At 40.7% G+C, this 13,680-nt stretch overlaps 1 protein-coding gene across 1 annotated transcript in view; it reads left to right on the forward strand.

Annotated features, from left to right (window-relative positions):
* Positions 1-214: 214 nt before the first annotated feature.
* The window catches only part of TAF1B (TATA box binding protein (TBP)-associated factor, RNA polymerase I, B, 63kDa), a 55,449-nt gene continuing 41,983 nt past the window's right edge, over positions 215-13,680 (forward strand). Inside the window, exons 1-6 of the mRNA XM_010852052.1 lie at positions 215-295; positions 1,989-2,087; positions 5,299-5,386; positions 7,465-7,562; positions 9,267-9,362; positions 11,491-11,644. Coding sequence (XP_010850354.1) covers positions 278-295; positions 1,989-2,087; positions 5,299-5,386; positions 7,465-7,562; positions 9,267-9,362; positions 11,491-11,644 — 553 coding nt within the window. The 5' untranslated portion in view covers positions 215-277. The remainder of the gene's footprint in view (positions 296-1,988; positions 2,088-5,298; positions 5,387-7,464; positions 7,563-9,266; positions 9,363-11,490; positions 11,645-13,680) is intronic.

Genomic DNA, 13,680 nt, shown 5'->3' on the forward strand with positions numbered 1-13,680 from the left:
GAGACTGAATCCGCTCAGCAGTAGGCGCCGCCCACCTTTTTTTTTTTTACTGATTGGCTTCGGTTCCTAGAGTAGGAACGGGATGCTTTCTGGGAGGGGTGCCGGATTAGCGGAGCTTCCTTCCACCGCTCGCAGAGGCTTCCCTGCGGCTGTAGGAGACGGAAATCTAGAGTCAAGAGTCTGGGTTTCCGCCCGGAGGGCTCTTCCCGCCGCTCCCGGAAGCTGCGCTCGCTGCCGGGGTAACGGGTCCCGGGGCTGAAGCGGCTGAGGCGCCGTTATGGACCTGGAGGAGGCGGTAAGAAGTCCGGCTGCTGCGCGACCAGGCGACGGGGCGGGAGGGCCATGAGGCTGAGGAGAAGGCGCCGGAGGACGCCAGCTGGCTGTGGAGGCGCTCTGGTCTCGAAGTGGGGCGGGTCAGAAAGGGATGGAGCCGGCGGGCCGTGGGTACCGGCGTGATGGGGGAGACAGGCTGGAGCTGCTGGCTGGGTGAGGTTGTGAGTGGAGACGGGGTGAGGTGTTGATCGAGGGGGGTGTGTTTTAGGGGTAGGATGAACTTGCGGGTTTTGTGAGGTGGCCGCCCTCGTGGCTCACCTGCTCTAGACTGGACAACCCGCAAGTTCCCTTTGATGCTGGAGGTAGGGCGAGGGAGGCCGGGGGCTGGAACCCGAATGCCCCCCAAGTAACCCCTGTAACCCCAAGTAAGGTCACATCTTCCAGCACCTAGTCTTTGGGAATCCTCGTCTCGGCCTTGCGTAGGGAGGGCCAAATTCGGGTGTGAGGGCACGGCCAAGATTTTACTAGTTACTAGTATAGGGTCCCTGAAAACTTGACCTGCTTTTGAAATCAATTGGCCGTGCGTTTTGTCAGTCTTTGATGAGAGTCCCTTGGACTGCGCGGAGATCCAACCAGTCTATCCTAAACGAAATCAGTCCTGAATATTCATTGGAAGGACTGATGCTGAAGCTGAAACTCCAATACTTTGGCCACCTGATGCAAAGAACTGACTCATTGGAAAAGACCCTGATGCTGGGAAAGATCCAAGGCGGGAGGAGAAGTGGAGGACAGAAGATGAGATGGTTGGATGGCATCACGGACTCAATGGACATGAATTTGAGTAAACTACAAGAGTTGGTGATGGACAGGAAGGCCTGGCTGCTGCAGTCCTTGGGGTTGCAAAGTCAGACACGACTGAGCGACTGAACTGAACTGAACTGAACTGATGGTGTTAGAGGAATATTGGGTAATTAGATCAATAATAATAAGATTTCACACACCAAAGAGCTGAGAATTGATTATTTAGTGCCAGTCTATGTATGTACAGAAGCATCATGGTGATAGAAGGCTTTTCTCATTGTAGGTGCTGATAAATGCCTCTTAAATGATGGTTAGCGGTGTGTAGATGCTGGGTTAATGAAATGAACAACTAGAACTCACCGTGAGCCTGTAGAGTTATGAGTAGGGATCTTGTCTGTTTTGCTCAACGTCACATCTCCAGCACCTAGTTAAGTGTCTAGAGCATACATAGTAGGTACTCCTTGGATTGCTGAATGAACAAATGGAAACTTGAAATAACCCTAATAAAACTCTGGTTCCTTTGTGGTGGGTTATGTGTTCTTAGTGTCCTGGAGGAAGTTCCACACGGTATGCTGTTTAAGTCTTCTCTGTACTTAAATCTCATCATCTTTTTTCCTCACAGCATTTTCAAGTTTTATTTACTCATCTTCCCCCACCCCCCACTTTACCCCTACCACCTTTTTTCTTCCCCTTCCCACACACTGCGTGTTTTAGAAACATTTAATAGTTTAATTCCATTTCAAACTGCTCAGACGGAACTGCTCTTCTCCTTGTTTGTAGATAATAGTCTCTTTGGTATGTTTTCTATTTTCAGCGATTCTTTACTGATAGAGTAAAGTTGCAGGGAGGCCTGTAGGTGGAACTGCAGGGTTTAGGCGCCGTGTGTTAAATGTGATGTTCCTTTTCTCCCACAGAGAGAGTTCAGAGAGCGCTGCTCTCAGTGTGCCGCTGTTTCTTGGGGTCTTACTGATGAAGGCAAATATTATTGCACTTCTTGCCACAATGTTACAGAAGTAAGTAACAGGTCTCATTTATGAATTTGCTTGTGCTTTAAAAATTGCAATTTCAGCCTAATATATGGCATAGTACCCCCCCCTCGGCCCCGCCGCACCGCCAAATTGATCTATTTTTTATTACTAAGCAGTGCCCAAATACCAAGAATATAAGTCGTCCTCAAATGGTGACACAAGGGTTAAAGACTTTGTGAATTAGATTTAGGATGAGCTTCTGAAACTATCTTGGGCTATAAATATAATTGTTTTCCTGATTCAGACTGTATGGTATATTTATAAGGGGAAGTAATTAAACTTGCGCTTGGAAGATGATAAATTTCTTTTCATTAGTTAGTACTTATTTAAGAGTTTTTAATGTGCCATGATAGCATGGAGGTTTGGAATATACAATGTTAGAGGACTATCCTGAGTACTGGAAATATACATTGTTATCATTATGTCTTTGCACAATGCCTTACACATCATGAGTGTTTTCTTATCCATTCATTCATTTCCTCCTCTTGACAATGTGTGAGACACACTATTATGCCTGTCTACAGGTGGGGCAAGTGGGCCTCATCAGGTGAGTGAGTTTGCCAAAGTCTCATGGCTAGAAAGTGTTAAGGCAGGATTTGAACCTGAGGCTTTTAATTCAAGCCAGCGTTCATTTAATTCCACCACACCTGCCTCTTAGGACAGAGGCTGACATCCTGTCCTGTGGGTCCGTGGTAAATGAGACTGCATTCACACAGGGAGTGCTAGGTCCTCTTCTCGTCACCACAACCCTCAGGACAGAACAACATAACCAAAATAATCCAGAGTGTGGACAGCCTGCTGTTGGGTGGGCTAAACACACCAGGAGTTTTCTCTCCGGAAGAGGGTTTGCTCAAAGTTTACAGAGCCAGGAAGAGCAGATATATTTATTACCTTTGCCCTGTAGTCCTCCGGGATTTTTGAGAAAAGTGGTTAATGTAGCTTGCAACTATCATTGAGACAGTCATTGTTCTTCATTCTGCTTCCCATTTGGTCACCCACAGTATTCATAAAATATGAACTCACTCGATGAAATTGTTGGGGTGATAATATGTTCATTACTTCATTTGTGGTGATGGTTTCATGGATATACATACACACACATCAGATCATACACTTTAAATATACGCAGTTGGGTCCTTTGCTTTGATGTTTGTTGAGGCATTAACAGTTTTTGGTTTTGTACCAGCAGTGCAAATGTAAACACGGTGAAGCAAGATGTGTATAATGGACTGTCATTAGCAGATGAAGACAGCATATACTTTTTTTGGAGAAATTAAACTATTAATACATTAACTAATTGCTTTCTTTTATTTGTCTTTGATAGTGTTTCTATTTATTTCTGTCTGATAAAATCTGCTGCAGTCAGTTTTTAACTTGAAAGATCCTAATACCAGTATTTCCACACTTGAAAGGTACCAGCTTTGTATGGAATAACCTGTCAAGAGTGGAGCATTCTGGACGGTGGGCACCATCTTCCTACAGGCCCAGAACCTATCTCAGTGCCTCCCGTGTGATAGACAGAGCTGTGTGTTGCACAACCTCAGTGGTTCTCTTGGCTTTATGGCACGTTCTTCAGATAGAAAAGGACGTGACTGGTGTGGGCTTGGTGTGCCAATGTTTAAATCCACCTGGTGGGAAATGGCTGGTGAGCTGTGGTTAGACCTACAGAGAGTGAAGGTTGTGGTACAGCTTTCTGTGTTTTTCTGCTCCTTTCATTGCCCCTCAACTTACTCTTGTATGTAATTTTCATTTTCTAGATACCCATCATCTGAAGGAAGGCCTTCTGAATTCATAAAGGAATTAGAATGTTATCTTGATTGATTTTATACAGGAAAAATATTTTCAGATCTTAAATCTGGTCTATGTATAGACATTCTTGCAAGTATTTTATGGGTATTTAATAAAGGTATAAGCTAAGATCGTGTGAGTTTAACAGATTTATATGATCGTAAGAGCAGATTTACTGTAGAAAATGTAGAAATGATGAAGATGAAAGCTACAATCACCAGTGAGCTCAACACACATTTCAGTAGCTTCCATTTAGTCTTTTATATGAGAGACTGTCTGTATATGAGAGGGGCAAGGGGATACGGGTGAGTACCCCCAATCTTGTGTGAATGTGTTAATTAACTGTATAAATAGTCCACAGTATAACCATTCTGTAATTAGTTACAGCTTCAGTCTGGGTATTTAGGTTTTTTTAACTTTTAGATATTTTGCATTTTGTCTAATTCTTATTTTAAGCCTTCCCCCGCCATCCTCCCCACCCCACCCCACCCCCACTCTTTATAAGTTTTACCTTTTTTTGTTGGATAATTGCTCTGGTGTGTGTTCTGAAATGTCTTACGTTCTCAGTGTGGCCAACCCCATCCACCAGAACGGCTTTGAATGTGGTTTCTGTGGAATACAGAGAGAATGTATTCCAAAAATCCTGTTGTTAGAGGCATTTCTTTTATTCTTAATGAAAGTTGAAGATAAATTCCATTCCAAATCTCTAGATTTAGACAAATACATAGGTAGTGTTCGCTCTTGGTTAAAAATCTTCACCTTTCCCCCATCACGTAGGGCTGATGCTTTTATTAATATATTTTGGTTGTGAGAGAACTGGAATCTTAGGTCCCAGCCCTTGAGAGCACTTGGAATTGAAGACTTTGGGGTGAACCGTACTCAGCAATAAGTCATTCTAAAATCTTACAGGTCTGATTAAGAATGAAAGTAGTACTTTTATAATTTTATAAAGCTGTTTTACAGTATGATTCCAACACATAGAAAAGTAGGATGAAAGTAATCTGTGTGTAGCTCAGGCATTGCTGACTACAATAAATACAGAAATTATTTTAGTTTCAAAGTGGTTTGGGGTGGAGAAAAGGGTGAATAAATTTGACTTTAGGATTGATGTCAAACAATTAAAAACTGATTGAAAATAAAAGGTTATTCGTTTGACAGTAATTTATTTAGTATGTTTAAGACTGTTCTCCACACAGTTTTAGGTACTAAGAAGTTCTGAATCAGAAAATAACATAAAGGCTAACCAGAGTGTCCACTTTATCTAATTGTCCCAAAGTGCTATGGTCATTGGTCCTGGCATCCACCGTCTGGTTCATTACACACCCCAGAGCATGCTTGGAAACACAGTCAAGGAGAAGTGAAGTTACCTGTGTGGTCTATTTTAACGGTCTGCCTCTGTTTCCTGCAGAGATCTAGGGAAGTTATAGACACTGGGGCTATTCCTAATACTAAAATACAAGCCATCAACCGGGGACTTAAAAGAAAACGAAAACTTGGTAAGCTCTTTCTTCATATGTGCTTGTATTTTTCAATCATGTTTTCATTTTCATAATTTGGGTGTGTGCAATTGGAATTCTAAATAGATTCTAATGAAGTTGCCTGAATTTTAAGCCAAAATAGAATTAAAGTCGATAATTATTTTTGGTAAAATTGGAAGCAACTTCTTAAAGCATACCCATTTTTTATTCTGTTTATTATAGATGATTTGATTTTTCAGTGGTGCAACTACTATGCAAAAAATAATATTAGTCAAGGGAGCATTTTTTTTGTATCTGTTGGCATATGTTTCTCTATTCTGTATCTGTAATCTCTCATGATTTTCTGTGTTTTTAAAAAAAATTGCTTCTCTTCTGACATGTTTCAGCTATGGAGTTGTCAGGTTAGGCAAGTTAAATATGATACTCAGCTTTCAGAAATCCATTTCTCACAGTGATTTTGAACACACCCTTTTATAATAGGGAAAATTAATTTCCTTTAAAATAACCTCAGCATGGGTGTGCTTTGAAAGGCAATCTATTTCATTAATCCAGGGAGTACATATAATTAACAGTTATTGAGAAGAATCTGAGGTGAAGTTTAGTTGATGCTTTTTATTTCTGTGACTGATTGCCTAGAGCCAGATGCTCAGGTTTGAAATTAGGCTAAAGATAATGGCGGACTCTTCTACCTAAGGTAGCTTTAAGGATACACACGTGAAATATATAATATATATAAATGTTGGTGAAATAACTGCATGAAATACATTGCTGTTCTTAGATGAATAACAGAGAATGCCTAGATGCCAACTCATGTTCCTGTTTAAACTTTAGTAGTGACTGTTTTTATTAGGCTAAAACCTGATTAATCTTAATTAAATTTAATTAGAATAAAACCTGATTAATTTGGGCTTGCCATCTAGGTAGTAAAAATTGTATAGTTTAAGCTTAAAGTGCTGAAAGAACATCAGGTGTTTCAAATTAAATGTTGAGAGTCTTATATTCAACCTCTTTGTCCTTACTTTCTTCATGTGTAAGGTAAGAGGGTAATACCATTTATTATAGAGAGTAGGAACCCAGACTCCGAATTTAAGATACAACTGTATTAGTTCGTCAGAACAGGGTGCATGAAGGAGAGAGCACACGTGGCTGGCTATTGCTTGGGGAGTTTAAACTCCCTCACCTTTGCAGGCTTCTTATTTTACTCCTATGCAAACTAAGACCCTTTCCAGAAAGTGAGTTAGTCAGCAGAGGTGGGGAGGCCTTGTGACACTGAGGTTAGGGAGGGGCACAGGAGCCCTGTGACTTTCTGCAGCGGGGAGGGCATCTTGGAGTCATAGCAGCAGACTTCAGAAGCATATTTTTTCAAAGAGTTGCAGTATTTGTCGACCTGGGAGGGGTAAAAAGTAAGAGTCTTAACAGATTTGAGCATTTTCTTTTAACTGGTAGTTTTATTTAAGCATGTAGCTTTGTCCATTCCTTCAGAATCTCTTAAGACTGTTTTGAGGTTGCAAGAAAATAACCTATTAATACTTAAAATACATGGTGACTGGACCGAGTTCAATAAATCTTAGTTTCCTTGCTTTCAGTTTCACACTCGTACCTAGAACCGTCTTGATGAAAGGAGAAAGCTGTTGAGCAGTTCGTTCGCTTTGTGTGTTCTTGTTGTACGCCCTTTCCTGCGATCTTGGAGCTTCCCCTCTTTGCTTTAGTTCATTCATTCTCCAAATACTTATTGTTCCCTTTCTATGTGAGGTGGAACAGAGGAGTCGGAGGAGAAACAGTGGCTGAGTGTTGAGTATCCTTTCATTTAGGCTTCTGCTGGGTATTGTTCAGTACATTTATAAAACTTGTTTTCTTTTTTTAATGTGGTGACTAACCATTTTGCTGCCCTTATATTGATATTTCAGAAAAATTAAATTTACTTTAGCATTTGTGTATAGATTTGCCAGATTGGAAGCAAGAGTATAAGAATGGAAACTCTACTCAGGGATATGAAAAAATTCCAGCTGAAGTGTGTGAAACACAATTGTAACTGTGCAGTAGCATTGCATTTAGTAAGAAACTCAGATGTCTGAAGTCTGTCATTTGTCATTTAGAGAAAGGCTGGGATTGGTATGTGTGTGAAGGTTTTCAGCACATACTTTATCAACAAGCAGAAGCCTTACAGAGCCTTGGAGTAGGCCCAGAGTTAAAGGTAAGTCCATTTGAGTTCACATGTTAACCTTTCATTTTGTTGTTTGAAGAACAGTAGGCTTAGAGTGGAATTAATAGTAGGGTTATCAGTAATAGCACTTGGCCTATTAGAAACAATAATTTTTCTGATAATTTTTCTTTAATCCTTTTGCAAGACCAGTAATCCCCAAAATGTGTTCTCTAGGGTGTAAATAAGCAGTACATCCAAAAGAAAGTAAGAAAGGTTTTAGTCTTCAGATAATTAGGAAACGTTAGGTTAAAATAAAACAAATAACTTTGTGCACTTTTTGGTGCCTTTTATGTGTTAATGTGCTGTTTCATTTCCTAGGGGATGCAATGTGCAGTATTCACAATTTGAGAGTAAAATCCTCTGGTGTGTTAGGGGGTGAGATGGGGAGAGTAGCATTCATCAGGACTTCCAGAAAATGCACTTTGTGCAGTGATACATTAAATCAGTGGTTTTCAAACTTGAGTGTGTATCAGAATCAACTTGGAAGGCTTGTTAAAACAGATTGCTTGACCCCATTCCAGAGTTTCTGATAAGCAGGTCTGGAGTAGGGCCCAAGAATCTGCATTTCTAACAAGTTTCCAGGTGACGCTGATGCCGCTGGAGTCAGCTTAGTTGGAGAGAAGTTTCCATGTGTATGTGGAATGAGTGAAAGGACATTATATAGCACTATGCTCATAAATGAAAACAAGAGCAAAAAGCGAAGGAAGAAAGATCAACTACTGAAGTCACCAAGAGAAGATCGGTAAAGCAGCCTTTGCTATTCAAAGCAATGAGTGTCTGCAGCAGGCAGGCAGAGTGACCCATAGGCCAGTGCATAGCCCAAGTGTGAGCCTTAACCTTGACAGCCATTGCTTAGGTAAGATTGCTGGTAGCCTGCAGGTTTGTGAATCTGGTTTCTCCTGGCATAGGTATCCGATGTATGAGTGTTTTTTAATAAATGGTTTCAGGTAGTTCCACCAAATAGCTTCAGTAGGGTTTACACCTATATAGCTTTCTATTGATACCTACTTCCTCAAGATTAATCCTAAAAACAGTTTCTCTGAAATTAACCAATAAGTATGAGTGTTTAGACCTGACCAGCTAAATGGTACAGGAATGGTGTTATGATAACCCAGGCTCCAGAGTCAGAACTGACTCTAGATCCTATTCATGGGTCATTTTGGTCATGTTACTCAGTGTGTTCAGTGGTAAAACATGAGCTAATAACTGTTTTGCAGGATTGTGTTAAAGCTTATGGATGCCTTGTGCCTAGTAGGTGATGAATAAATGGAAAAGCTGCTTTGTTTTGTTTTACTTTTGCTTGGACAGAGGGTAGGAGGAGGAAGGGGGTGTCAGTAGGTCACTAAATGCAATAGCAACTTTGCTCCTATCTAGAAGTGTAGTCACACATAAGTGACTTTCTTTCTCTGGATCTTAATTTACTTAACTTGTAAAAAGAAGGGATTCAACTAGGTGATTTTAAGGAACTAGTTCCTTCCTTTCCTAAAATCTAAGATTAGGAAGACTATATTCAGTGCTTCTCATACACCTGATACTGAAATGATAATTCTTTCAAGGAAATTTAAGTAAGAAAGGTAAGAATACATTTAGATGGAAGCAGTATGTAAAGTACAAGAGAATAGAGGTTCTGTGGTCTGGATGTGCCAGTATATTTTCATCAGAACCTGAAGCATTCTTGTTTCTCTTCCACATTAGAATGAAGTTTTGCATAATTTTTGGAAGCGCTACCTTCAGAAGAGCAAGCAGGCATACTGTAAAAACCCAGTTTATACCAGCAGAAGGAAAACTACGGTAAGTCACATGTCTGACAAGTGGGACCAAAAGACATATCTGGTGAGAGATAGAAATGAAGATGAGGTTCAGCCTTACCTGAATTATGGTTTTCAGAGGAGTTTCAGTGAAGAGGTTTCATTTATAGTCCAGAAGGACAGGGTCAGTGATGTAGGCATTGGATTTTTGACTTCTTATTTGACCAGTTGAAACATAAATTTGTGGTTAAGTTTCTAAATAGAAGTTTAAAGGAGTTTCTACCATTGTACTATTAAAAACTGTTTTGCAAATGTTATTCTTTTTGCTTGGAACACCTGCTTGCTTTACCTGGCATTTCAAGATTCAGCTCAGTTGTCATCTGGATCCTTCACCACCCCACCCCTGTCCATCAAAGCAGTTATGTTTTTAGCAGTTTGCTTTTCACTGCTTATTAAATGTGCCATGGATCATTTTGTTTGGAATAGGGGAGGATTCCACTGCTGGGAAATGCAGGTTTGATAAGCTTTGATGTGTTTTATGTGTGGTTCTTACTCTCTAGGACTGTCAAGGGATTCTGACTCTGTTTGACACACATTTGTTAAGAGCTTGGAAACTTGGCCCAGTGTTTACTTGTTTGGTTAGGGTCTCATAGGTTCCACACGCAGAGTTTAGTGAAAGAAATGAGACGTTTAGAAATTGCAGGAATGAAAAGTTTAGAAATAGCAGATGGAGCAGGAATAACGATAGTTCAGTTTTAAGCAGTAAGTTTGAGACAGCTATTGGACATCCAGGAGGAAATGTGGAGTCCTCAGATACACTTCAGTTCCGGGGGAGAGATCTGGACTGGAGATACAAATTTGGAAGTTGTCAGCTCACACTATAATCAAATCTAAAATACCACTGTTTGTAAGATGCACCATTATTTTTAAGTACCCCCAAGAAAAAAGAAAATGCTGCAAATTAAATTGTGCCATGACGCTGACTGTAAGATATTCCTGATTTCAGGGATGTTAAAATATGGAGATGGGGGAGTGCACATTAGAATTGAAAACAGTATACGTAGTAGATGGTATTTAAACTACAAGACCAGATAACATCCCTGAGGAGTAAAGACAGAGAAGAGGACCAAGACTGAGCTCTGAATATTCATTGAAAGGACCCAGATGCTGGGAAAGATTGAGGGCAAAAGGAGAAGGGGCCAACAGAGGATGAGGTGGTTGGATGGCATCAGTGACTCAATGGACATGAGTCTGAGCAAACTCCAGGAAGGACCAGGAAGCTTGGCATGCTGCAGTCCATGGGGTTGCAAAGAGGCGGACACAACTTAGCGACTGAACAACAGTGAGAGGTGGAATCGAGTGCACAGAGGGAGACGTTGCTGTAGATGGGAGCAGGGAAGGGCGCAGAGGCTGACAGAGGGCCGAGCATGTGGTGTGGGAGTTTCCTTAGGATTGCTTCAGTTTTCTCAGTCATCTCCATGTATCAGCCAGCTTTATGGTTCCCTGGCCCCTTGTGGGCTCACCTACCAGAGGGGATGTTCTTGACAGAAGAAACAAGCATTATCCTGTCCCTGGGTTCTTTTTTCTGTCTCGTTCTCTGTGAGTTCCTTTAATATGAGCTTTATCTCCTCACAGTGAGATCAAGTTTCTGGCCTACATGACTGAGAGCATGGCTTTTTGACTGTGATCAGCTCCCCAAGTCATGTCAGTTAATGAGGCCTTTAGGTAGCTGGCCAGCTAACCTTTCTAAGAGACATTCTGACTGCTATTTTGGCGATACACTTGTGAAAAATTAAATCATGGTAAGAGATAATGTATGATTGTCAAGCCTTAGTGTGTCTAGAGTCATTATTGACACTTGATGTTTTTATTGGTGTTGATGCTAGAGCTATAGGAGAGGTGTTTACAGAGAGAACTAGGCCTGTTGTGTCTGCCTGTTTCTCTGCTCATGCTTGTTTGGCGTCCTTATCTGAGAAACATGGCTGGGAGCTGCTGAGGAGCACGTGCAGAAGTCTGGCTCTCTTGGTCTCAGGGACCAGGCAGATGACTGCAGGTCTCTAGAGTGGTTCCTTCTCTGGTGTTTGTGATGCTCAAGTATTGTTTACAGTTTGTGGAAATGAATTATGTTGTAATTCCGATATAATCATAATTTATATTCTTTTACAAAACAGGTATTAGAAGATAATTTGAGCCATTCAGATTGGGAGAGTGAGCCTGAGCTGCTGAGTGACATGAGCTGTCTATCTTTTGCTGAGAGTGGAGCAGAGTCTCAGCCTGATGTCCGCACTCCAAAGCCTTTCCCCATCATCAAAGCATCACATTCAGGTAAAGATGACAAACTAACACTCTGGCTGTGCATCTTAGAAATAATGTAATGTAGTCCTGTCTCTTCATATTCCAAGGAAGGGAACTTGGCCTAGCAAGGAAGAATGATTTGTTGAATCATATGGCAAGGAGAAAGGTGAACTGAGTGAAATGTTAGGGCAGTTTTTAAAAAGGTACATTGTTTCCGCATGAGCTTTTAGGTGTGATTTTTAAAGGGAACTAAACAGTAAGGCTTCCCAGGTGGCTTAGGTGGGAAAGAATCTACCTGTAGAAGACCAGGGTTTGATCTCTGCTGGGTCGGGAAGATCCCTTGGAGAAGGGAATTTCTCCCCACTCCAGGAGCTGTTCTTGAGAATCCCATGGGCGGAGGAGCCTGGCGGGCTACAGTCCATGAGGTGTAAAGAGTCAGACATGACTGAATGACTAACACTTTGACTTTTCAAGCAATAAGTAGATCCAAAAAGGAGGCTAACTCAAGTAAGATAGCTGTGGGCTCAGAGAAAAGTTGTAGCAGAGAACTAATAGAACTTAGCCATGTGGTAAGATAGACAGGAGTCAAAGATAAGCTGCCAGTTTCTCTGCGTACACTAACGCAGGCTGAATCAGATCACCATATTGTGTGTGTGTGTGTGTGTGTGTGTGTGTGCACGTGCATGTATGTCTTACTTTCTGGTTTAATTCCATAATTTAAAATAGATAAGGAGTGTCTTTAAGGTTACAGATACAGACCTTCTCCTCAGAGCATTTATTCATGATTTTAGTTGTTTCTACATTACTTTTAGAAACAGAAACAAAGAAACGTGGTGGAAAACAGAGAAAGATTTTATTATAGATTGTGAAGGTCTTGATGTATGCTACTAGAGTTGTTTGGGAGACAGCCTGCAAACTTCATGGTGTTAGGAATTGTTGAAGTCTGCATTACGTGTGGTTATGTAAAATTTTCAACAAAACATTTCTAGTATGGACTGCTTCTTTGCAAGCCCCTCACCCTCCAGAGATTAAAAATTCCTTTTATCAGCATATCCATGTTTCTTTTTATTTTTTGTCATTTCCTTTTTTTTCCTTCAGCATATCTGCATTTCTTGATGGACTGCACAACGACATAGTTATCAAATAAGTTACATGTTGTGTCCAAAGAAGTTAGGTCGTAGGATAATTGGGCAGTGTGGCATGTGGGGTTTCCTTTTCCATGCCTCAGGCCACCTGACTCAAAAAATCTCAGAGAACTAGGACTCTGAAACCATCCAAGCCTTTTTAGTAAGACATCATGATTGTTTACCTATGTCAGGGATTTGCATGTTTGTTTCTTAGTAAATGATGATCCTTAGAGCTTTATTTTCATTTTTCTATTAAATGTAACTATTAAAACAACTCATTATTAATGCAAAACTATAAAATTCAGATATTCATGGGAATTCCCTGGCAGTCCAGTGGGTAGAACTTGGCCCTTCCACTGCTGGGGCCCAGGTTTAATCCCTCTTTAGGGAATTAAGATCCTGTAAGCTGTGTGGCCTGGCCAAAAAAAAAAACAACAGATGTTCATAAAGAAAATAAACTCACGAGTTATTGTACCACCCCAAAATAACCACTATTACTGTATTCTTCTACATTCTAGATTTTTTATTCATATATATATAGAGAGAGAAAGCACGAGTTTTGTTTTCCAAAAATGTGAACTACTTCTTGATTCTTTAAATTTTTTTGATCAAAATTCTACATGCATGTTGATTCAAATAGATTTATAGGACTTGTTATACAAATAAAAATAAATTGCAGTCTACTATCTCCCTCAAATGTCCCGTTTCCCAGAGGCATTCATTTTCAACTTTTTTTAAATGCTGTATCGCTGTATCACATGCTTCTGTTATTACATCTTGATTTCTCGTTTTGCACATGAGTGATTAAATTCCCACTGTGGATGATGAAGCCTTAGCTCTTTCACTCATCCCTCACTGTCCCTCCCCACCCCCTGCCACATAATTACCAGTACACAATTATGAATTTCTCCTTCTCTAGCTTTCCAATATAATTTTTTG

This window comes from Bison bison, unplaced genomic scaffold (genome assembly GCF_000754665.1).
Source record: "Bison bison bison isolate TAMUID 2011002044 unplaced genomic scaffold, Bison_UMD1.0 scf7180017864307, whole genome shotgun sequence".
Classification (NCBI taxonomy): domain Eukaryota; kingdom Metazoa; phylum Chordata; class Mammalia; order Artiodactyla; family Bovidae; genus Bison; species Bison bison.